A 25188-nucleotide genomic window follows, 5' to 3' on the forward strand; every position below is an offset into this window, starting at 1 on the left:
GGATGGAAGATGCAGGGGGTGTGTCAGGGCTGGGGGGGTGAGAGGGGACATTACCGGGGCTGTCACAGACTGAGGTCGAGAGGAACCAACTGGCGTTATCGGGTAAGTGGAGGAGAGGAAATGCTAATTCTCGTTTTGGGAGATGATGTGTGGGTGCAGCCTCCTCAGGGTTTGTGGGGCTTGGTGTGTGTGGTAGATAACGCTCCTCCCAGTGGCCTGCTGCTGTCCTCTCCAGCATGTGTGCATGTGGGGTTCTTGTGCAGCAAAGAGCACGGTTTCCTCTGTGGCAAGAACCTCTTTGCAGTCAGCGTTGGACTGGTTGAGAGGAGGAAGCATGCTGGCTCATCTGAGCTGTCTGCGTGTCTGTTCCTCCTTGTTCCTGAGCTGATCCTGGAAGTGCTCTCCTTGGGCACCTTAACCTCTGACCAGACCTATTCCTGTATCCCTCTGTTTCATGTGTTCCTCTTTATTGATGTCCAGTCTCGCCCAGGGCTGACTTCATAGAGGTTTCCTCCCTTTTCTTTTCTGCCAGGTGCTGAGACCATGGCCTCCCCAGGTGCACCAGGGACCCGCATGACGTCCGCCGTCATTATCAACATTTCTACTCCTTCCTTCTACAACCCACAGAAGAAGTTTGCACCTGTGGTCGCCCCTAAGCCCAAGGTGAACCCCTTCAAGGCTGGGGGTGCATCAGAGTCCTCACTGCCCCCACCTCCTGGAGCTGGTGCCCAGCGTGCTCAGATGGGGAAGGTCGGGGAGATTCCATCAGCATGCACATCCTCTCTGGCAGAAGGTAGGTGAGGGTTCTCCTATCAAACATGAGTATGCATTTCTAAATTTTCAGGGTGTGAGGTCTCTAATTGAGCCAAACATGAGAACTGCTGGAGGTGATGGATCCTCTTCCTGCAGAGGCTGGCAGGTTTCAGAATGAGATAAAACTATTGCCAAGGGATCTCAAAATATGTACTGTCTCCATTAGGAGAGAGCTGGGAAGGCAATCCTGCATTGCACTGATGCTGGAGGAATGCAGTGGATTTTTCCTAGTATTCCCTGAGTGCATAGTTGTGTAACTGCAGTCAGTTTCTGGCCAGCATGTCTGAGAGCAAATATGTTACAGAAGTTGACCCTGATGATGACAAATCATTCTGTCCTCCTCCTTGTTGATTTCTCTCAGCTCAAGTTGGTTGTGTTGTACTGTAGAGATCTTTCTCATGGACTGTGCAGTTGCCATCCTTGCTGCTGAAGGAAGAGAGGAAGAAATAATTGCATGAAAAAATGGTGGAAGCTCTCGTTAAACAGGAAGTGAGACTCAGAGTTTGTATGGCTTGTGGAGTTTTATATGGTTTTTAGTGGTTTGGGTTAGGTGTGTTTTCCTGTGTAGAGTGGCTGCTTGCTTTAGCATGGCTTTCTTTTTATTTCTCTCTCCTCTTTTTTTCTTGTTTTTGGGGGTTTTTTGCTTGCTTTTTTTTTCCTGTGGTGGTTTGGTGTTTTTTGTTGGTTGGTTTTGTGTTCTCTAAGAAGCAGAATCAGAATGTTCCTGGTTGTATGGCTCCCTAGTTGGAACTGATCAGCACAGGGCCACCAGAATTTTCCTTAGGGACCTCTTGCTAATGCCCAGTGCTGCACATTATGCTGAGATTTGATCAGGGTGCACCTCAGTTGGGAGGCACATGTTCAGATGATGCAAACTGCTGGTTTAAGTTCCTTTCCTTTCACTGTTTAGCATAGGCTGTGCAACACTAATGTTTTCTAGCTTTGTGTGCTAATTTAGCAGACAGCTGACCCAGTGGTAGGAAGGCTGGTCCTATCTTCAGAGTAGGCAAATTATTAAGCCATTTTTTCCATTTCTTGAGTCACAAGAGCCTCAGTATGTTGGTGCTTCTCCTAGAAGTGTACCAGCTAACTCTGGTGACCTTTTTCTTGCACATTTTTAGCTGTAGTCTTTTGTCTATAATCCAAGGCTTGATTTTAGGCTTTGTTTTTCTGCTATAGTTGTGTGTGTTGCGGATGTGTCTGTCAGGAGGTCTCAAACTGACACAAATATGTTACCTGAACTATAAAAGAAGACAGATGGATGTTCAATACTATTTTTCAAGATACAGTGGGACTGAAGGATTGGGTGTTGTTTGCTCCACTTCTCCCTGCTTTATAAAGTTTCTTGTGGAGGAACTAACTTGACAGGAAGATTAGCAGAAGAACATTCACCTTAAGCTGCTGTGTTACCATTGGGTGATGGCTGCCAGTAAAACATCTGAAGTACAGGTGACCACCAAAACACAGGCATGAGAGAAATGCATCCGATTTGATTCTTCTTTGATGCATCTCTTCAATCTTTCTCTTCCTTTCTTATGCACTTGCTAAAAACCCAGAAGTGTCACATAAAGCCATAGCAATTAGCTTTTTTGTCTTAAGTGACAGGATGGTGAAGGTAGTATTGCTGTAGGAAAGTTATATTTGGTATTGGTCATTCTACAAATCTGGTATGGTAACTTTGTGGGGAACCTTTTTGTTTGTATAAACAATTCACAAAACAGCCTTCTAGTGCATCTGAAAAAAATACGACAGCAGATCAGGGCTTTGTTTCTGCAATATTCTTTCTCGTTTCAATAAACCAAATGGCAAGCATATGCAAACTCAATCTCAAACTGTAGTTTAGAAAAAGTATCAGTCTAGTATTACTCACCCCCACTCCAGCAGAATTACTGTGGCATAAAAAGGCTTGGAAGAGATGCTGCATACCAATGGAGTTTATGCATTCCGTTAGCTAATGAGATTTCAGCTTTCATTTTCTGAAAGGCCAGTATTGTCTCCCTTAGGTTACAGATGAGAAGTCCTTATAAAGTCTGACAACAGGTGGATCTGAAGATTAGAGGATTCCATTACAGCTGTTAAAAGTTGCATATGGAATAGTAAGAGTGAAGAAGGTAGTCTTTCACCCTGCTGCTGGTTGGGGCTAGCTAGGAAGAGAGGTGGGTGTCCAGATGGGATGTGGACATTACGTCTCTTTGTCTTCAGTGTTCTTTGCTGCTTGGGTGAATAGAGAAACAGTGAAGGAAAGAGGATGATTCACATTTATTTGACTGTGTCGTAGTAGAAAATGTCTCTGGCCTGTTCCACATCAGTAGCAAATATGAATAGGTGGAACCAATGGGGTTTTCTTTTAGGGGACTGAGGTGGTCTAGTGTTTTTTGCCTCCTTTTGCCTATTTTGGAGAATTTCTCATGTCATAATCTGTATCGTGTTTGGGGACATTCTAGCTTCCAAAAGGAAAGCTGTTTTGATCTCCTAGAAAAAAAAAAAAAGTCATTTAAAAGGTTCCTTATATATGTAAGGGGTAGTTGGTCTAACTTGATTTTTGTATTTTCTTGTTTCTAGTGGTGTTTACTTACCAGCTGTGAAGTGTCAGCCTATTTTCCTGTAATAATACAGGCTCTCCAGGGTCCTGGGTTGTCTGCTGCTCCCTATACAGCAGTCTGAGTCACTTACTGGCAGGAGAAGCATATGCTAGAGACTAAAGCAAGAGAAGAGGTGTGGGAAAGGCCATAGTAAGGCAAGGTTCCCAATTATACAGTAACTGTACCCAGTGACAGTTTGGAGTAGCTACTGAGGAAAGTTTATATGATGCCAAATATCTTTGAACAAAGTGAAAGCCTATCTGTGGAGTTCAGTCACCCTGATGGGTGCTGGGGTCCTTTGGGTACTGGGGAACTACTTGCTATAATACCTTCAAGACACCCCCTGGAGGTTTTACTGGGTAAGAGTAAGAAATAATCCAAATTTGCTTTTTTTTATATATTTTTTTTTAATATTATTCCCTATAGAACTGCCACTGCCACCTCCTCCCCCACCTGGAGAAGAGGCAAGTTTCTCCTCAAATTGTGCTTTTCCCCCTCCACCGCCACCCTTTGAAGAGCCTTTTCCACCAGCCCCAGAGGAAGCTTTTCCTTCTCCTCCTTCTCCTCCTCCACCTATGTTTGCTGAAGAGCCTATGAGCAAAGTACCTGCCCCACAGGTGAGTGTGGTCAAGGGAAATATAGTTTCCTTTGTTGTTCTGTGAGTTGGGACAGCTTCTCACTACTCTCTGAACTCAGCAGCAGGAAGCCTTGAGATCTGGGAAAGCAGAAAATGCTGCTACCCCGTGGACCAGCATAGGTTAGACTCAACTGGCTGGGCTACATCTCTGCAGATGAAGGACCTTGGGTTCCTGGTGGACTGTGAGCCAGCAATGCACCCTTGTGGCAATAAAGGCCAACCACATGCTGGGCTGCATCCACAAGAGTGTAGTCTGCAGAACAAGTTGGACAGTGCTTATTTCTCTCTCTTCAGTGCTAGGGAAGCTGCATCGTGGTGGACTGTTTCCAGTTGGGCTCCCTAGTATAATATCCCCAGAGATACTAGCTAGATACTGATCTAGCTGCAATGCAGCAGAGGATCATAAGTGGTCATTGGGGGTTGGAGCCCATGATGTGAGGTCTGGGTTTGCTCAGCCTGCAGAAGAGGAGGCCAAGGCAGGGGTCTAACTGCAATCTGCAGTACCTAAAGGAGGGCTGGAGAGAAGACACGTTCTTTTTACTGGGGCGCAACGAGAGAACAAGAGAGAATGGACTCAAATTGCGGCAAGGGAAATACCTGTTGGACAGAAGAAAAAGCTGTTTCCCTCCAAGGGTGGCTCAACACCCTAGAGAGGTGGGGGAATCTGCATCCTTGGGGATGTTCAGAAATCACCCAGACAAGGCCCTGAGAAACCTGGACTAGCTTGGGAGGAAGCCCTGCTGTGAGCAGGGAACTGGACTTGAAACCTCCATATGTCCTTTCCCATGTAAATCTGTCTGAGTTTCTTTGGGCTGTGTATTTTCCCACTGTTTGTAGACCTTGGAGACTGCTCTGTTCACCCTTGCCGCCTTGCTACCCATTCAAAGCAAGGAACAGATGAGTACTGCAGTCCACAATGTCAAAATCTGCTATTGTAAGGGGAATTACACCAGGTTCTCTGGCAGTTCCTGTAATGTGCTCTGCTCCCTCTCTCCTCATGGATGGTGGTGTAGGTACGTGGCAAGATGAGCAGCATTGATCTTGAGATTGACACACTGTCCGTAATGTTGGATGACATGGAGAAGAATGACCCCTTCAGATCCCGGGTGAGCTCTCCAGAGTGGCACAGGTGGAAGGAGAGATGATGGATTTGCTAAACAGCAGTAGTGAGAAGGGTGCTACTGAAAATTAAAATATCTGGATAGGCCATAGCATGAAAGTGTACATGAAGGAGCAGACACCATAGATCTTGCAACTTGTTGGGACTGCCACAGTGTGGGAACTCTTAGCATTGTGGGTCTGGAATAGCTGCTGACTGTACTGCTATAGACAGCATATTTTCTCTTCCACCTTGCTGATCACTGCCTGTTTCTCTCTTCTGCTTCCCTTTGCAGGGATCTTCAGGAACCACAGGTTCTTTGGAGAAACCATTGGCCCCAAAAGCTCCTGCAGAGATACCATCTGCACCCAGAGATACTTTTCATTCCTCTCCTTCCAAGTTCACTCCAAAGCCAAGTGGAAGTTTACCTTTCAAGCCCCCTGGGGTGGATTTGACCCCTTCCCCAACCCCATGGGCAGCTCCACAGCAACACAAGGAGCCTCTAGCACCAGTCCCTCCACCTCCATCTCTTCCTCCTGCTCAGCCTACCCCTAAATTCACCCCACCTGCTGTTTCTGGCTCTCCTAAGTCTGGGTCCAAATCAGGTGCCAATGTTCCTGTGGCTTACCCAAACTCTGCAAGATCTACCTCCCTTCAGACTCAGTTCACAGCCCCTTCACCTTCAGGTCCCTCCTCTCAACCACAGCCTCCCAGTTTCACCTATGCCCAGCAGAGGGAAAGACCCCAAATTCAGGAGAAGCTGCGTCCCACAGAACAACCTGCAGCTGCAAAAGACACGGTAAGGAATAGAGCCATGGGGAGCAGGGTCTTTTGACAGGCTGGGAATGAAATTGGAGGATGAGGTCTGTTCCAGGCTAGGGGAAGCTGTTAATCATCTGAAAGAGATATATAACTAGAGGCAGTGGTGGAAAGGGATAGGACTTGATGTAAAGGTGCAAAGAAGCAAGCACAGTGGAACGCAGATTGCTTCCTAGAGAGAAACAGAAAGGAGAAGTAAAGGTGAGAGAAGCAGATTTATTAGGAACAGGGTGGGAGGGGGAATCTGTGTGTATGTCTCCTTTGGGATTGACTGTTTCCTCTTCCTGCAGCATAGACCTGCAGGCTCCAGTGGAGATCCACCTAGGGGCAACTCCTGCCTGACCATGAAGGAGGTAGAAGAGCTAGAGATGTTGACCCAGAAATTAATGAAGGATATGGAGCATCCGCCCCCAGCAGAGGCTGCTACTTCTGGTGCGTTCCATCAGTGAACAGCAGTAGGACTAAGACTGTGGTGGGCTTTCCTCTCTTCTCATCCTTTTCTCCTTCCATTGACAGAGCTCTGTGGCTTCTGCCGTAAGCCCCTGTCACGGACCCAGCCAGCTGTGAGAGCACTGGACTGCCTCTTCCATGTGGAATGCTTCACCTGCTTCAAATGTGAGAAGCAGCTGCAGGGGCAGCAGTTCTACAACGTGGATGAGAAGCCCTTCTGTGAGGACTGCTATGCTGTGAGTCACTGAGCTGAGAGCTGCTGGGTAGAGCTGAGCTTGTTGGGTTGCTGTCCCTTGCTTTCCCTTCCTCCTTCCATCTTACCTGTGGCGCAGTCTCCCAGGGGAGGGAGATTAATGTGTCTGTCTTGTTTTCTTTGGGCTCAGGGGACCTTGGAAAAGTGCAGTGTCTGCAAACAGACCATCACAGACCGGATGCTGAAGGCCACTGGTAACTCCTACCATCCCCAGTGTTTCACCTGTGTGATGTGCCATACCCCTCTGGAAGGGACCTCTTTTATTGTGGACCAGGCCAACCAGCCTCACTGTGTGGATGACTACCACAGGTACAGAGAGAGCACATGCATGTGGTGTCTGAAGAAGGGCAGATTCCCTCACACCTGCTTAATTTTGCTGCAGTGTGGGGTTGACTTGCTCACATGATTTGTTGGACATGAAGCTAAAAGTGAGTCAACTATGTACCTTGTAGGAACTAAGGACTTCTCCCACCTAAAGTTCTTTGGGATTTATTATTCCTTTGCTGCTAATACTATTGTATGTCAGTGAGAAACCTGCACTGAGTATCACCATCATGGTCATGGTCTTCTCCATGTTTTTGTGTGTTGCAGGAAGTATGCCCCACGCTGCTCAGTCTGTGGTGAGCCCATCATGCCAGAGCCTGGAAAGGATGAGACGGTGCGTGTGGTGGCACTGGAGAAAAATTTCCACATGAAATGTTACAAGTGTGAGGTGAGCCTGGTGGTTTCACTCCTCCCATATCTCCCATGCACATCACCAGCAACTGGTGTTGTCTATTCTGACCAAAGACTAAGGTTGTTTTGGATTAATCTGGAGCATTTTTTAAGCAGGCTCAGAAAAAGATTAGGACATTGAGAGACTACAGGTCCATGAACAAGAACTATGGAGGGCTGTTACCTCTGACATCCCTAATCCAGCAGCTTTGTATACCAGGGAAACATGCTGGGATCACAGAAAGTAGTTGGTTTTCTCCCATTAGCACCATCCTAGACAGAGCAGTGGGCTGGGGGACTTTTTACAAGGGCATGTAGTGAGAAGATAAGGGGTAATGGATTAAAACTTGAAGCAGGGGGATCCAGGTTAGACTTTAGGATGAAATTCTTCACTATGCAGATGGTGAGACACTGGCACAGGTTGCCCAGGGAAGCTGTGGCTGCCCCATCCCTGGAAGTGTTCAAAGGCAGGTTGGATGGAGCTCTGAGCAACCTGGTCTAGTGGGAGTTGGTCCCTGCCCATGTAGGGGGGTTGGATCTAGATTATTTTTAAGGTCACTTCCAACCCTAGCCATTCTTTGATTCTCATCCATTGGGGCATTTTGTGCATCCTTGAATGCATTTCCCCTGCTGTTGGCTGTCATTGAGCACCCTCCCACTTTTCTTTCCCTCTCTAGGACTGTGGGAAGCCCTTGTCCATTGAAGCAAATGAGAATGGGTGCTTCCCGCTGGATGGGCATGTGCTGTGCATCAAATGTCACACTGTTCGTGCCAAAGCAGCACGCTGAGGAGCTTGGAGACCCCTGCACTCAATACTTCTCCCCTCCCCTGCATTGTCCTGACCTTCTGCCTGACAAGGCAGGTTGCTCCCAATGGATACTATGCCAGTGCAGTTCTTTACTCATGTAGGATTCACAGTTCCTAGACTTTGCTGTGCACACCCACGAAGAACAAACCTCCTGTCACTGCTTCCTGGCCACAATTTTTTTTTCTGGGCTGGGGGCTATGATCAATGGGAGTGCAATCAACAAGAGTGCGCCATCTCCGTTCCCTCAAGACTCTGGAGGAGGACCAGATCTCCCACCACTGCCTGCTGGAAGTAAAAAGAGCAACCTGGTGGCACATGCTGGGAAGGTCTGAGCATTCTTTTGTTCCATGGAGCCAAGAATGATGATTTGACCTTAGAAGGTGGAAGCCTCCATGTGGGTACCACTTCTGTCTTCAGTTTTATATTTTTTTTGTGTGTCACCTCATTATCAGGATGTCTTCCTCTTCCCTCTCCCTCATGGGTTAGTGTGGAGGCAGAACGTACTGTTACCATTGCTGGAAAAAAGCTAACCTACTATAGCTTTTCTGTCTGTAATGGATTTTACTGACTGTTGTCATTTTTTTTTCCTTAGCCAGATTAATCTGGCATTCCTTGGAAGCCTACTGTCTTCTTGAGTTTGGAACCTTTTTTTTTTTTTTAAAAATCTTTTTTCCTCTCTGCAGTGAATAATTTCCCAGTGTGGTTTCTGGACAGCCAGGCTGGGCACCAGAGTAGCAAAGCAGTCCAAAGAACCCATGTTTACAATTTAAGACTGTCAGAAGGATGGGCAGCACTTGGTGATGACATTCCAGTGTATAGATGAGGATCCAGCAGTCTGAGGAGCATCTCCCACTTCCAGTAGGGATTCTTTCACTGCTGTCAGTGAAGGATACAGTGTAATTGCAATGTACTGTCTGGCTTCAAGTGTAACTGCACTGAGCCCCATTTCCTGAGCTAGAAACTCTCAAACTGAACAAACCTTCTGAATAACTACACTGTCCAACCACAATGTTTGCATTCAATAAAATATGGGTTTTTTCCATTAACATGTCTGCTGTATTTGTTCAACTACCCATGAGAATTGCTGTCTCAATCAGCAGAGAAGGTATATATCACATAGCTACTGCACCCAGCTTCCAGAAATGGTGAGTCCAAAATTGGTCTTTCTCTCTCCACCTCTTTGTCTCGTCTTCAAACTGTTTAGTTTCCTGCTTTTCTGTTCCTGAAGAGCAGCTCTGTTGAAAGCAGTGGCAGACCTGCATTTCTGCACAGCAAGGTGGCAGCCTGCTCCATGGGCTCACTGGCAGGCAGGTTGTTACAATCCACTTGCATAAGACTGGAATAAAGCAGTAAATTTGCTTGCTTTTCCCTAATTATTGCTACTTGGAAAGTGTTTGTCCTTCATGTTTATGGTTTTAAGCATGGTACTGTCTTTGTCACTCCAGATGAAACTCCTCTTTGTGGTAAGCATCAATCAACATTTCTACACTTCAAAGACATGAAACCTATTCTTGTTCTCTTGCCAGTTTTGGGGAAACCTTAAACGCCTCCTTGCAAATTGATCAGTAAATGCTTTGAGGTTTCCTATAGGATGAGCAAAGAAAAAATACATTTTACACTTGCTTTCTTTTTCTTACCTGAGTTTTTGCTGTTGTGTAGGCATGGGTTTGAGTGGTTATTTCTAGATGATGTGATTAACAAGCTTGTGCCCACAAGCGCTAAGGAGCACAGGAGAAAGAAATGGGGGGGGGGGTGGTGGAAGGGGAGAGAAGCTTGCTAACCCAACTTCCCAGAGCTATCAGAGGACTATGGCCCAGAGTCTGGGTGTGAAACCTGTCCAGCTGAGTCAATGGGAAGGGCTCTTGGTGGATTAAGAGGAGGTTACTCCCTCAGAGGGTCATGGAGTGCAGGGGAAGAGCATTTGGGGACAGTGCAACACTTGTTAGGGGATGTGTAGGGGCAGGATCAAAGGCAGGAAAAGGGATCAAAGAGAAGAAGCAGAATGGGAGAGCCAAGGGGGAAAAGGGCACAGAAGGGGCTGGCTGTGTGTACACAATACACTTGCCTGGCCATGCCCTGTGTGTCATCAGTGCAGCCTGTCCTGCCTTCTTACTAAACTCTATTTTTTGTCCCTGTTTGAAAAGGTTTCAGTTCATGGGGAGGTCTGAGTGCAACTGGAAATACCTGAGTGCATGCAGATGGGATGGGTGCGCATATCCCTGCATCATTGGTAGAGAAAACCAAGTTGGAGTAGCTGGTGAGTGAGTAGGCTGAGACTTGAGAGCCATGAGCTGGCCTGGCTGGGAGTCTGGCAGGGTGCTGGACAGACCGGTCTGAGAGTCAGCTGCTAGAGCTCTCAAGCCTTGGGTCTGCAAATCAGCCACTGGTAAGCCTGGACCAGCTACCGGAGAAGAGTTTCAATCTGTGTATGAGGTGAGTGGGCGACCAGAGAATCCTGGGGCCAGCTGCTGGGCAGAGCCAATGTGAGGGTAATTACTGAGGCAGATATTACTCGTGTGTATTTCTGTGGGCAGGCACATGAGGCATCGGAGTGCACCCCCCTGGGGTGGGGCTGCAGGCCTTGAGGACTCGTCTTCTGGTGCCAGTAACTGAGGACACCAGCTTAGACTCCAGCTACTGTCTTAGACACTAGAGGGATCCATAGTATTTATGTAATATATTTCTTGCTAACAGGTTCATCCTGATCAGCCAGAGTAGGGATTAGGATCCAGCTGTTTGTGCTGTGCTTGCATGACTGCTGAGTTTTCTGCTTCAGGCCAGCCCTAGTGTGTGTGTATATACATGCGCATGTACACACATCATATACATGTATATTTTGTGTGCCTGAGTGCCTTTTGGGAATACATGCTCAGGCTTGCTGCTGGCTCTATGTCAGGGCCTGGAACTGAGCAGCCCCTTTACTATAAGGCCAGCTGATTCAGCAGCTCCTCACAGCTGACATTGGAAGGGAGCTCCCTGCTCAAAGCAGGTTGCTCAGGAATGTACCCTTTCAATTTTTTAATATCTCCAAGGATAAGAACTCCCTGGGTAACACGTTCCAGTGCGTCCTGGTTTTGCTAGCATAGAATTCTAAAATAATTGTTGAGAAACTGTAGTTTTGAGAGGTTGCAGAGTCCAAATCTGTGAGAACAAAAGAGAGAAGATGCTCTGGTGTGCATGTTTGCATAGTGACCAAGGCCAAGAGTAGTTTGAACCATATAGGTGCAGTGGGCCAGGAGGGGAAAAGCCCAGGGCAGCTGACCCAAGCTGGCCAACAGAAATATTCCATACCATGAAAGTCATCCTCACTATAAATCATGAAGCTTGTGGAGATGTTTGGGACTTCTGCTATGACTGTCTTCCCAAGAAGGTCCTGTCCATCTTGGTCATCCTGTGCCTACTCCTTTGTTTCCTGTGACAGTTGTGTTCTTGCTGGAGCTGTTGTGCTGGAAGTGTTGGGCATTCAGCAGCACACAGCTCGTGACCACTGTCTGGAGCAGAGTATAACTCTGCATCTTCTATTAGCACTGGGATTAATATTAGTTCATTATTATTACCCTGTTAAATCTTTCATTTTCACCCATGGGTCATCTTTCCTTTTCCCTATTTCCCCCCTCCTGAGTGTGGTCAGGTGATAGAAAACTAAACAGCCACACAGTGTTAAACAATTCTCACAGTAAGTTGTTTTGGGTTTTTTTTTTCTTACCTTCATATGGATTTTTTTAATGTTGTGTTCCACCTGCTCATTCTTCTTTCAGTGGTTACCACTGAGGAAAATCTGGCTCCCTCTTCCTCACGCCCTCCCAGCAGGTATTTCTACACAATGGTAAGAGTTACCCAAACCTCATCTCAAGGCTGAACAGTCTCGGCTCTCTCAAACTCTTATCATATGTCAGATGCTTTAATATCTTCAAAATCATAGTGGCCTTTCACTGGATTTGCTCCAGTAAGTTCCATGCCCTTCTTTGTACTGAGGAGCCCAAAACTGGACAAAATGCTCTGGATGTGTGACCAATGCTGAGGAGAGGGGAACAATCTACTCCCTTTGGCTACTGGGGATGCATTTGATAATGCAGCCCAGAAACCACTGGCCTCCTTTGCTTCAAGGGCATGTTACTGGCTCAAGTGCTACTCGGTGTTCACTATGACCTTTTCTGGTCCTTTCCTGCCAAACTGCTTTCCAGCCAGTTAGCACTCAGCATGTACTTGGCATGGGACTGCTCCTTCCCAGTTGCAGGGCTCTGCATTTATTTCCCTTTGTTCACCTTCACGAGTCTCCTTTCTTCCCATTTCTCCCACCCATTAAGGTCCATCTGAATGGCAGCACAACTATCTATCAACCACTACCAATTTTCTACCATCTGTGAATAGGCTGAAGTTTACATGAGCATGACAAGCCCTTATATAATCTTGTCTGCCTCATCAAGGGTTGTCTTCTAGCCTGGGTATCTGCCATGTAGCTACTTTATTATCTGTACTTCATGTAAAGACACCTATTACTAAGACTGAACTTACTGATACACTAACAAGCCTCTCAATAAGAGCTTATCTTGTCAGCTGTATCTCTTCCTACAGCTGCAGTGACTCAAGTAGCTGAGGTATGTGTATACTTTGGTTTTCTGTATACACTCAGTTGCTTCTCATGTTGAAAAGAAACCAGCCTTCTTGCTTTAAGTTGCTGTTCTTCAGATCTCTGCTGCTCAACCTTTCTGTCATTTATGGCTAAGCACACCTTCCCAGGAGCAGGAATGTTCATTTATAGCCTTTAGAATTTGGACCATGATACAGTTATGGAAGCACTGAGCTACAGCAGGTCACTGATTGCTGAATTGCTCACATTCACTTTCTTCACCAACATAGACTTAGCTTAAACACTGAAACACTCTTCCCAGGCAGGATAAAATCTTACGAAAGTCATAGTGAGATACTTTTTTTCCCTTGAGGACAGTATCTTCTGCAGCAGAAGCAAGTGCTACTCACATGCACTTCCTCAAACTACAGCACTAGCTTCTAATACATTCCCTGACGCAGGGGTACACATAAGAGCTGTAGAAGCTGTAGAATGTGGCTAATGGCTGGACAGAGTTGTAACTGGGTTTAGAGAAAACAGTCTGAAGTGACCAGCTATATTATGTATCCTTTAACCCTAATGCAACTGCATTCCTCATGAAGCCTGCAGTTAAATGGACAATTAACTGAAACAAACCAACACAGATGCCAGGACTCTGACAGAACTTATATATATGCTAAAGTAAAGGTCCCAATCATATCTGAAATAAGCCACAGAACTCCAACATAGCCTGCTCTCCCACAGGTTTATTTACAAAATATTATTTACAGTCTATAACTGTCTTGAGCTCTGATAAATAACATTCCTCCACAGAGAAGGAGTAAGACAGACCACCTACACATTTTTCTGTTACAAATACCCTATCCAAACAAACAAGACTATTCTCTCTTTAAAAAAAGGGCAGAGAAAAATGGGTAGCTAAAGGGTTTTCTATGCAAGGCACAAGTAAAGGTATGAAGCAGGCTGGAGAGGTATCAATCTCCCCGCTGAAGTGCGCATGTGCAAAATTGCAACATGCTGAGGTTCTGTGATCACACAAGTTATAGCAGGGTGTGCTGCTACTCCCAGCTTCTTCAGAGAAGTCCATCCTGAGTTGGTGGTTAAGGCAAGAATAGCTGAATTAAAACATAGATCCCTTACCAACAGCCTTGTGGAAGACTGAATAGTTTGTTCCTGTTTTAAAATAAGGAAAACAGAAGCCTACTGAAGTGTGACAAGGGATGCATGTCAGGAAGGGAATGGGCCCAGTCTCTAGCTGTCTGTGTCCTTGTGCATGTTCCCTGAATGTCCCAGTATATCTGAACCCTCACCTCCAAGCCTAAAACATCCACTGCTCCCAACCCACTGGGTATGTATCCTTATGTTTCCATGTCATATTCTGAGGGTCTGAAACTCCAGTATGTAGACTACAGGGATCAGAACGGACTACAGCGGACAGGGCTGAAAACAGTTTCCAAGACCAGTGTTACTGATGGCTGCTGTAGAGCTAAAGAAAGGGGAAACAGAAATGAGAGCAGGTGGTGTTGCCTCATGAGCCTTTTCAGTTCTGGTTGTTGTCTGTTTGCTCATCCCAGTCACTCATTTGGAAGCAATTGCCATAGGAATGATTCCAAGTGATACCTGGTAAGAATGGGTACTTAGCAATCTTAAGAGCGCAATGACTGATCACTCCTTAAAGCCTTGAATGCTACACAAGATCCTCTTCTGGTGACCTGGAAGTGACACTCCCATTTGTTTCAAGTCCCTGAAGAAAATGGGAAAAGAAAGGAAAACAATCAATTGCTGTTCATGTTCCTTGGGGACTGGTAAATGGGTAAGGGCAGAAACAGTTACCAAGCATTAGTTCAGGAAGCTTCTGTTACCTCAGTGCCGTCTATTACACCTACCTTTTCTCTAGAGGGAAAAAAAACTCCTACATGTTCCTGCCCTTCCATGGCTACCTCTGTCCACCTAATCTACTGCCTTCTTCCACCTCATGAGCAGGCCTGTGCTCCCATTGAGTCAGGCCTGTGTCCATGTCAGCTTGTGATACGGGCCATGTCTCAACCCTTTGGCAGGTCTATCCCTGCACATTTGTTTTGTGTAACTGCCCTGGTTGGAGTTGTGCTGGGTAAGCTTGGGACTTGAGTCATAGAATCATGAAATGGTTTGGGTTGGAAGGGACCTCAAAGATCATCTAGATCCAATCCCCTTGCGTAGGCAGGGACACCTCCCACTAGATCAGGTTGCTCAGAGCCCCATCCAACCTGGCCTTGAACACTTCCAGGGATGAGGCAGCCACAACATCCCTGGGCAACCTGTTCCAGTGTCTCACCACCTGCATAGTGACGAATTTCCTCCTAACGTCTAACCTAACTCTCCCCTCTTCCAGTTTTAATCTATTACTCCTTGTCCTCTTGCTACATACCCCATTAAAAAGTCCCTCTTGAGCTTTCTTGTTACCCCCCTTCTAAGGAGCTCAGGACTTTGCTCTATGATAGAATAGTGCCTGGTTGATGGGGGGGAGTGGATATCACTAGCCCGTGTGGAGTTAAAGACAAGAAAATTATCCTATAAGGTTCTAGAAATGTAGGGAGATGGCCAGGTTAGAGAACTGTTGGCCATCTACCATCTCACCTTGATGTAAGTTCAGAGCAGCTCAGACCCCTGAAGAGCCTCAAGCATGGACAGTTAGGGAATTAGTCTCACAGTTTGGGCTGATCCCAGAACTTCTAGGCTGGCTCTTTCCTTCTAAGGCAAGAAGCCCATCTGCTTCTATTTAACTATATAGAGAAGGATGGAGAGAAGCCTTCCAGTATGAGTTCCTGTTCAGGTAGCACAGGAACAGCCACAGCTCTTTGCAGCACAGCCTGAGCTGCCCTGTGGGCACTTATCCTGCCCTTACTCAGCAGTGAGCTCCAGGATGGACTCCATGGTGTCCAGGCCAGCAGTGCGGAAGTTGGGGATGTAGCGCTTCATGCGGATGGACTCCAGCCACTCGGGGATGGAGCGGTAAGGGATCCCATCGGAGCCGCTGCAGCTGGGCAGCCGCAACGTCACCCTACGGACAGATAACACGCTCATCAGCCAGGCAACGACCTCTGAGGGCCAGTACTATGAGAGAGCAGCTGAAGGGCAAGCAGCCTCTGCCAGGGCTAGGCCAATTTACCCACACTCTCCATAGTGAGATCAGATTGTGCTGGCCAACGGCCATGCCCTCTGTCACCATGAGAGATGACAACTATCTAACACACGCAGGACATTCCAGGTGCCTCTTGCCAGCCTGCATTGCTAGCACTACCTCTCCTCCTGCTGGAGGCAGGGAGGTGAAAACCTCCCAGCTCACCTCTCCTGCTCCAGTGCCAGCTTGCTCACCTGGGATCAAAGTCTGCGACAGGCCGGAGGAGCTGGGGACTGGAGATGAAATGTTGTAGCTGTGCGCGGATCTCCTGAAAATGAGGCCTCCTCATACGGTCGTGGGACCAGCAGCTCTTCATGAGCTCGTAGAGGATGGATGGGCAGTCCACAGGTGGGGGGAGCCGGTACCCGTCCTCTAAGCTTTTCATCACCTGCAGAGAGGACAGGGAGAAATTTGGCCAACAGCAGAGAGTGTGAAAGAGGAGCCAGAGGCCTCTCTGGGGCTGGGAGCAGGTAGTTCACCATTTTGTACAGTGTGCGGTCAGGGAGAGGTTGAAGCAGGTTACACATGTATGAAGTAGGGTTTGGGCAGCACAGCAAAGGATCAGGACACCTAAGGGATGCCAAGAAGTGAAGTGGCATTTGCAGGTCCCTAGCTTAGCTCCCATTTGCTATTCAGGGCACGTGTGCATCAGAAATGAGGACTAAATGATTCTGGCACAGGCCCAGTGAGAAAAGGGGAACCCGACTCTGAGGAATAATTTCAACAGCATGTGCTGAACCTAGAATGACACCAGACATAATCCCCCAGAGCCAGAGGAAAGAAAGAAACCCAAAGAAAACACCTCCAGATCCAAATGCCATGGCTGATTCAACCAGTCTCTAATTTGACTCATTGCTGTTGACACCTGAGCATGGTTCAGAGGCCCAAACAAATAATGCCTTTGACTTGTTTGCACTGATTTTTAGCAAGGAGACAGAGTGGTTATATGTTCAAAAGCATGTCAAGACTACAGGATGAGGGATATCTACAAAAAGCAGGCCTATGTGCTTTGTTCATTATTTTAAATCAGCACTTGAGCTCAGTGTCTGTTACCTCTTGATTAGTCATGTTCCCATATGGCTTGTCACCAAATGATAGCACTTCCCACATGACAATTCCAAAGCTCCAGACATCACTGGCTGAGGTGAAAATCCGATGAGCAATGGCTTCTGGGGCTGTCCATCGGATGGGGATCTTACCACCCTGAGAAAGGGCAGAGATATCAGGTATTCAGTGTGAGATTTATCTCCCTTTCACATAAGTAGCTTACAAAGTGGTTCAAAGACTAGGCCCACTTCACTTTCATAACATGTAATCACCCCTGAGGAAATTTCTCAAAGCAACAGAAACATTCTTGGGGAGTGAATGAGTTTTAGCCTTGTGTTCACAGTTGAATGCTACACAAAACCAGTGTCATGGGAGTAAAAGCCTGACACCAGTCACAGCCCTACTTTGCATGATACCAGGTATTAGAATCACGGCAACTTTCACTGAAAGGGACCTGTAGATGTCTCTAGTCCAAACCCCTGATCTCAGCAGGGCTACCTTCAAAGCTAGATCTCGTTCATTGAGCCCAAAAGATCAGATCTCTTACTTTGTTTCTTATTTCAAAGCCATAATCCCTCTGAATCTCTTAGAAGACAAAATCTACATGGACTCCAGACCAAAAAGCACCACCTTCTGAATCATCTAAACTGGGACTTATTATGTATTTTCCTCAGAGATTTTTCCATTCAAATCTTGCCCTGACTCAGTGTTTCCTATTGTGAGGAAATTCTGCCATTCTTATTAGGCAGAATTCCAATCCCCATCCCCCTGAAACGACAGCTCATTTACAAGACTGAGAGATTGTCTTTGCATTACCTTGGTCTCATAAGTTCCCTCTGCATCATTCTCTAATATTCGAGCGAGACCGAAGTCAGACACCTTGCACTGCAGGCTCCGTGTTACCAGGATGTTGCGAGCAGCCAGATCCCGGTGCACGTAGTTGTGTTCTGAAAGGTAGGTCATGCCAGAGGCTATTCCCTGCAGCATGCTCACAAGCTGCACAGAGCTAAATTTTTCCTCATTCTCCTGCATGGAAGAAGAAGCGAGAGAAGATCCTGGTCAAGTGACATCCCTCTGCTTGACTTGTAATTACTTATCAACTTGCAAAAGTGGGTTTTGGTGAACAAGCAAAGAGGCAATGCTACAGCATAAAGAGCCCAACAGGTTCTCACTAAGGGACTGCTGGTGGGCTCTAGAATCACCAGCAGACACCTGCACTTCGGCTACCAAAGACAGCACCCTGGGCACTGAGCAAATTGGATGGCATCAAGCTTCAGCTGCTGAGAGTGGAAATGTTACTGAGCAGGAAGTAAATCGATGTCTGGATCTTATTTTCAGTCTTCTTTTAGGGCCCTAAATCCAGGTCAAGTGCAAGTTCCAACAGTACAGAAGGCTATTTCATACTGGAGTCTCTCACCCGAAGGAAGGTATCCAGAGCTCCGTTCTCCATGTACTCAGTGATGATCATCATTGGCCTCCCTTCAGGAAGACAAGAAGATGTCAGCCTTTTTCCAATTCTCCTACTCTTGCCTTTCAATGCTCTCCACATTGCCTCAAAACAGAAGAATCATATCCAATTGCAGCCAACATCCCCACCCCACTGGCCCAGCTGGCTGACCCTTCTCCTTAGACCTCCCCCATTTATTCTGTATTCCTCCTTGTGTCATACATATAACTTACAGCATCTTCTCATTCACTCACCAACCCAAGAAGACCTCTGCTAATACTGCCTCATAACTCTGTTGGAAATCCATCTCACTCCTCCCTTCCTCCTTCTCTGCCATGGGTTAACGGCTTCTCCCAGCCCAGCCCCTCTGACAGCATCCTCTCTAACAAAGGCCCGAGAAACCTGCCAGTTTCTGCCCTCATTTGAGGACTCTCCCACACACTCTTACTTTTGGTGACAACTCCTTCCAGACGCACAATGTTCGGGTGATTGAATTGCCCCATAATTGTTGCTTCACGCAAAAAGTTCCACCACTGTGAGTCTGAATATGTTGACTTCAGGGTCTTGATAGCAACCACGACGCGTTCTTTCCCTGGGAGCCGCAGGGACCCACGATAGACCTCCCCAAACTCCCCTGAGGACAACCAGAGACAAAAGCTCGCAGGTAAAATCAGGAACGGGTAGCAAAATAACAGTGTGGGAGGACTGAAAGATTAAGAGAGTGACAAGTGACTCACCCTCTCCTATCACGTTCTCCATAGTGACACAAGTGACATCCAGTTCCTTAGTGAATTCCAGCACCCCTCTGCTGGGGTCATCATATGGTTGCAGGTCTACATAGGGCTTCAACCAGACCTTCTCTATGTTAAAGAGAAACAGAACAGCAAAGCTACAATGATGCTCTCCTAATGTAAATTGATCCATTACAGACAAGTATTTAGATCGATGTGTTGTGTCCTGATTGGAAATAAAGCTGTTTGCTGAAGATTATACAGACAATGGGCACTGATAGACTAGATTTATGTGACAAGGAATGGCTCTTAAAAAGGAGATTGCCAAGACAATGCCCATCAATTATGAAACCAATATTCACCCAGTAACCATGCACACATTTTTAAAGAGAACAAGAGGAAAACGCCAGGTTGGATGAGGCTTTGTGCAACCTGGTCTCTTGGGAGGTGTCCCTGCTCATAGCCGGGAGGTTGGAACCTGATGATCTTTCCAACCTTAATCATTCTATGAAAAGGGCACATTAACCTGTCAACTCTTTGGACTAGCTTTGTAGGGCAAAGCTTCAGAAGCAGAGGTGATTCCATGGGATTCTGACAATGTCAGTAAACAAATCTGTGTCTGGTTTGAAACTGCTGTTTCTTTTCTTTCCTTCCAACCCATTCCAGGCTTCTCTCTGGTTCTCCTGCCCCTTTGAAGCTCACCTCGATCAAAGCCTGAAGTATTGTAATCTGGCCGTGCTTGTCTCCGACGAGCACGCCTGGAACAGAAGGAATGGTCATGAAAACAAACCAGTCAGCGGACAGCACAGGGAAAAAAAAAGACTGACAAGTTGTCTGCCCTGGTTGGTCAGTGACAGAGTTCAGGGTAGAACAAAGTGGAACTAGACACTGCACCCAGTTGCTAAAGGACGGCTAGCAAGAAAATGTGATGCTTTGTTTACAATTAGAAATGGATCTTTGTTTCCAGGCAGGCAGTTTTGTTCATCCTTCTGTTGGCTGAATTACAGATGAATTTCTACTGATTTTATGTTTTCTGTACACTTTCAGTACAATACCTCATCTTCTAAAAACCAAACAGCAGCAGCCTTATAGACATTTAGAAAAGAAGTAAAATTTTGTATCTGGGTAGACCACCACTAAAGGACATAAAAAATTATTTTAAATTACTGGATACATGTATTGCTCACTTAATTGATCAGCAGCTTGTACCATAACAAGATTTTGATTCATCTGTCATTATAACAGTATGCTACTGATGGATTGTAACAAAAAATGAGAAATAACCACATTTGCCTCTCTCCTCAGCAGCCAGGGTTATCTTACAGGCATATAAATGTCTCCAATCCTGCTATTTAAAACTCCCTACTAAGACTCACTCCATCTTGCATCAGCACACTGGTCTTCCACACACACACTCTTTATTCTATAACTTGCCTCTGCCTATCCAATATCCTGTGAGAAATCAGGGCATTTCTCAAGCTCCCATAGCTCAGCTATTCCTACATATGTATCTTTCTCAAAACTCAAAAAATCAACACTTACTTTCGCCAAAAGACATAAAGTCCCAGAAGCAGCCCAAAAAATAGTATAATTCCAAAGATAATTGAGACTATGACTCCACCAGACAGAGCTCCTGTGCCTGCAGAAACAAAAAAACAGAGACCATATCACTTAAAAGACCAACAACTATTTGCCTGGAATGTAGCAACCAGACTCAAACAGCTTCTACCGGCCAATGGTATTACGTGAGTTGCAGCCATTTGTCTCCCAGGCCACAGAGCCACCAGATTTGAGTCCCAACATATTGTTAAATGCATGGAGGACCTTCTGGTGACTATCTGGTTTACTCTTATTTACAATCTTCATCTTCTACTTGAGTAATTTACCCCTATGCCTGATTTCCCATGTAAATTCCATGACACTTTCAAAAATGAAGAACAGCTGTTCCTTCCCTTCCATTCACCTCTAATCACTTTTTCAGATCAGCCCCTTCTTCTTGCTTTATACTATTGCACAGCAAAGACATAATCGCAGAATCATGGAATCATAGAATTGTAGAATGTATGAGGCTGGAAGGGACCTTTAAAGGTCATCTGCAGTGTGCAGGAACCTTTTTAACTAGATCAGGCTGTTCAGAGCCCTGTCAAGCCTAACCTTGAATGTCTCTGGGGATGGAGCCTCCTCCAAATCCCTGGGTAACCTGTTCCAGTGCTTCACCACCCTCATTCTAAAGATCTTCTACCTGATATCCAACCTAAATTCACCCTGCTCTAGTTTAAGGCCACTGCCCCTCATCCTATCACTCCATGCCCTGGTAAAAAGTCCTTCCCCAGCTTTCCTGCAGTCCCCTTTCATGTACTGGAAGGCAGCTATAAGGTCTCTCTGGAGCCTTCTCCTCTCCAGGCTGAATTTTCCCCAGCAGTCTAACTTGACTTTCTTCTTGATTTCAAAATTAATTTCACCCTCCTCTTCCATCTTATATCTGGGTTGGTCCTTTGCCCAATTACCTTGACAGAAGCTCCTGTCTGCTTAGGACTTTTGAAAGAAGCAGGTACTGACTTATGAACTTGCCTTCTCAAAACTAAGTGTCAGGTGGTTTCATTTTGTAATTGAATAGCATTCACATAACACAGGTTGTCTTCTTCCATTTAGAGTCTAAAATTAAAGCCATCCATTTCCACACAGTATTCATCAGAGGAAACAGTGAGTTACCTTTTTAGGTGAAGTGTATGTTTCTAAACCTTGTATCACATAACTTCTAAAACTATTTTTAAAAAGTAAAAATATATTAATAAAAAGTGTTCATATCCATATCTAATGAGAAACTACATTTTTTAATATTTTCCCTAAATAGACTTGGGAAAACATCCAGAAAGAAAATGGAAGGGACCTCGAAAGACCACCCAGTCCAACCCCCCCTGCCAGAGCAGGGTCACCCAGAGCACATCACACAGGAACGTGTCCAGGTGGGTTTGAATGTCTCCCAAGAAGGAGACTCCACAGCCTCTCTGGGCAGCCTGTCCCAGGGCTCTGTCACTCTCACAGGAAAGAAGTTCTTCCTGATATTCACATGGAACCTTCTATGCTCCAGTTTGCACCCATTACCCCTTGTCCTATCACTGGTCATCACTGAAAAAAAGCCTGGCTCTGTCCTCCTGACACTCACCCTTAGCATATTTGTAAACACTGATGAGGTCACCCCTCAGTCTCCTCTTCTCGAAGCTAAAGAGACCCAGCTCCCTCAGCCTTTCCTCATAAGGGAGATGTTCCACTCCCTTCATCATCTTTGTAGCTCTGCACTGGACTCTTTCAAGCAGTTCCCCGTCCTTCTGGAACTGAGGGGCCCAGAACTGGACACAATATTCCAGATGTGGCCTCACCAAGGCAGAATAGAGGGACAGGAGAACCTTCCTTGACCTACTAACCACACCCTTTCTAATGCCCCCCAGGATTATTTCTATAATAAAAGCATCTAAGGTAACACGTTAATGTACAGCTTTTTGCTTTTTTTACCTTTGTGGTACGTTCTACTGGTTAAAGATAATTTATGTCATCATCATTCAGTACTGTGATTTCACTAAAATTTTACCAAAAGCTGCTGGTGCTAAAAAAAATCCAATCCAATCATGGTATCACAATTCCTTTTACACAGTTAGCCATTTAGTTATATTAAGGTATGCCTTTGCTTTCTTCCAAGTCCTCATTTCACTACAATAAAACTCATCTTTCAAAGGTATCATTCCAACAGATGTATTTTAACTTATCCATAGGACCAGGAGGATCCATGAAGTGTATGGGATGAGGAAAGAGCAAACTACGTTACAGAAAATTTTTTATAAAGGAGAAGTCTCTGGGTAATCCAAGAAAACAGGAGGTTGGATGTGAGGCCTGTATGAGTTGTTACTTGACATAAGAGGAAGGTCTTCCTTGTGGCCTCAATAGCTTGGCCTTCTACACTTTGTGCTTTGGTGGAGAATTTTTTCAACACCATTTACCATCTTTTGAGGCAGAGTTACATTCAGGGGCTGGATTACACTGAGTGGAAATGGTAAAGCTGCAAAATACAGTGGTGAGGTCTTTGGAGCTCTTTTCATTAGTAATTTTCACACAGAAGGAGCCATATGGTAATTGTTTTGCTAACATTCAAAATTAGAAATATTAGCCAGAATCAAAATGTCTTTCAGGAGGACTACAAGAAGAGCTGGTGAGTAATTTGCCAGTACAAACCTGAGGCTGATCAGGTCAGAACAGGAAAACATAAGTGAATTTTGTACAACAGCAAGGAAATAGGATAACTGTCTCCTCATTCTATACTGTTACAAAGAAACAGGCTTGGCCCTGGTGACAAGGAATTCAAGAGTGTGGTGTCTGTACCTTACAGCTAGCAGAACACAAAAAGAGATCAATGTATCATGTGAATATATGACACGATGGAGAAGTGAGCTTCTTCCAGATGAGATACCAGCGGTTGTCCTTTACCTGGTGGAAGGGTGCGGAATTCCTGCTCTGGGGAGTAAGGTCCAGGTCCAAGGGGTGTGATGGATCTCACACGAAGCAGGTAGGCTGTGTCTGGCTGCAGGTCTGTCAGTGTGACATTTGGTTCAAGAAGGTGCTTCACTGTGTAACGCGCCTCCTCTCCCTGCAGAAATCAAACAGGGTCAAGTAACAAACACACATGGAACACAAAGGACACTTCCAACCTTTGGGTTAAAAGGGGGAAGAAAAAATAAGGTAGGCCTCACCTTCTCAAAGAACATGACCTCATACTCCACTGAGGCCCGGCTGCCATGCCGTGGGGCAAGCCAAGAAACAGAAAGACTACTGTCATCTCTTTGTGTCAGGATAAACTGGGATACTGTCACTGGAGCTGCAGGGGAGAGAACAGAGAACATCAGGAAGAAGTGCAAAAATAATGCAGACCAGGCCCTTTCTCCACCAGCTCCTCTCTTTCCTTCTCTGGTCATAACATGCACTCTCATGGAACTCTCATCACCACTGCCACTCCCTCATCTTTCTCTTCAGTGACAAAAGGGTAATGAGGTCCTGTGAATAGTATGTTTCTACCCCAACAGTGGAGGTGTAACTCTGTTTGGCCTTCAAAACAAAATCAGTGTTCCAAGAAATTACGTTTAATCCAGCACTGCACTGGAAGTGTTCAATTTGAAATAAAATGTTAGCATTTCATGCTCTTACAGCAGCAGTAACACAACTAGCCTATGTGACTGATGAATGCAGCTCCATCTCATAAAGGTGCAGTGAAATTCAATGCTCAAAGTCTCAGCTGACTGCAAATGTATGCTGTTTATGAATAAAAAGATAATTCTCAGCAGTCTGCAAGGACTGAAGAGTCAAGCCTGGTTCTCCCCTTGCCCTTCATCACCAGGAAGTGATAAGGCCAGCTAGAAGTAGCTCTGCTCTTCTACTTGTGTTGCCCCTGTATAGTGTCAGGAAGAAAAGTTGTGTTTCGTTATTGAATTAGAACTTGGGGAAAGCACCAAGGGCTTCTGAGCACTGCAATGTCACTTTTCTATAATCACATTTCACAGCACTCTGGAGAGTACACACAGGACAGCCAAATCAGCCAGCTTGAAGCTAAACTACAGAAATGTGTCAAGAACTCGCACGTTTTTAACATCCTCATTTCTCCACGCTTTCAAAGCATTTTTGGGGTTTTGGTTTGGGTTTGTTATTTGGTTGGGCTGTTCGGGGTTTTTTTGCCCTTTTTTTTTTTTTTTCTTTCAGTTACAACACGGTTTGCATTGTGTTTGGTTGGATTTCTTGAAATATCCAAGTCATGAAAAACATTCCATGCCACAGACCCTGTTCTTCCTGTCACACAGGTAAGAATACTTAGGCTGGACTACACCAGTGTATGACAGGGAAGGCTTTATCCTCCTCACCTCTGCTAAGTCCTTGGTGGATTCATAGCTCTTGGTGGGTAATGACTACTGCTTCTTTAACTTGCAAGGAATATGATTGATGGGCTTTACATGCCAGAAGCAGAGGTACCTTAGAGTCTTTATTATACCATACCAACACATGTGCAGACAGAAGGAGA

The 25188-nt window shown here is 45.8% G+C and overlaps 2 protein-coding genes across 2 annotated transcripts in view; one reads left to right on the top strand and one right to left on the bottom strand.

Moving 5' to 3' along the window:
• The first annotated feature begins 543 nt into the window (after positions 1–543).
• ZYX (zyxin) lies at positions 544–8178 on the top strand. Its single transcript, XM_009998376.1, has 8 exons — positions 544–793; positions 3822–4012; positions 5427–5930; positions 6241–6382; positions 6467–6636; positions 6784–6962; positions 7245–7365; positions 8045–8178. The coding sequence occupies exons 1-8, from the start codon at positions 544–546 to the stop codon at positions 8153–8155; spliced, it is 1668 nt and encodes a 555-aa protein (XP_009996678.1). The 3' UTR covers positions 8156–8178.
• Positions 8179–13477: 5299 nt separating this feature from the next.
• Positions 13478–25188, bottom strand: part of EPHA1 (EPH receptor A1) — a 38621-nt gene continuing 26910 nt past the window's right edge. The window contains exons 7-18 of the mRNA XM_009998388.1: positions 23873–23997; positions 23610–23769; positions 20673–20769; positions 19833–19888; positions 19137–19259; positions 18848–19033; positions 18370–18431; positions 17769–17978; positions 16959–17108; positions 16100–16293; positions 15630–15785; positions 13478–14489 (exon numbers count right to left, since the gene is read on the bottom strand). Of these exons, the coding sequence (XP_009996690.1) occupies positions 14411–14489; positions 15630–15785; positions 16100–16293; positions 16959–17108; positions 17769–17978; positions 18370–18431; positions 18848–19033; positions 19137–19259; positions 19833–19888; positions 20673–20769; positions 23610–23769; positions 23873–23997 (1598 nt within the window). The 3' untranslated portion in view covers positions 13478–14410. The remainder of the gene's footprint in view (positions 14490–15629; positions 15786–16099; positions 16294–16958; positions 17109–17768; positions 17979–18369; positions 18432–18847; positions 19034–19136; positions 19260–19832; positions 19889–20672; positions 20770–23609; positions 23770–23872; positions 23998–25188) is intronic.

Source organism: Chaetura pelagica, unplaced genomic scaffold (genome assembly GCF_000747805.2).
Source record: "Chaetura pelagica isolate M959 unplaced genomic scaffold, ChaPel_1.0 scaffold120, whole genome shotgun sequence".
Classification (NCBI taxonomy): domain Eukaryota; kingdom Metazoa; phylum Chordata; class Aves; order Apodiformes; family Apodidae; genus Chaetura; species Chaetura pelagica.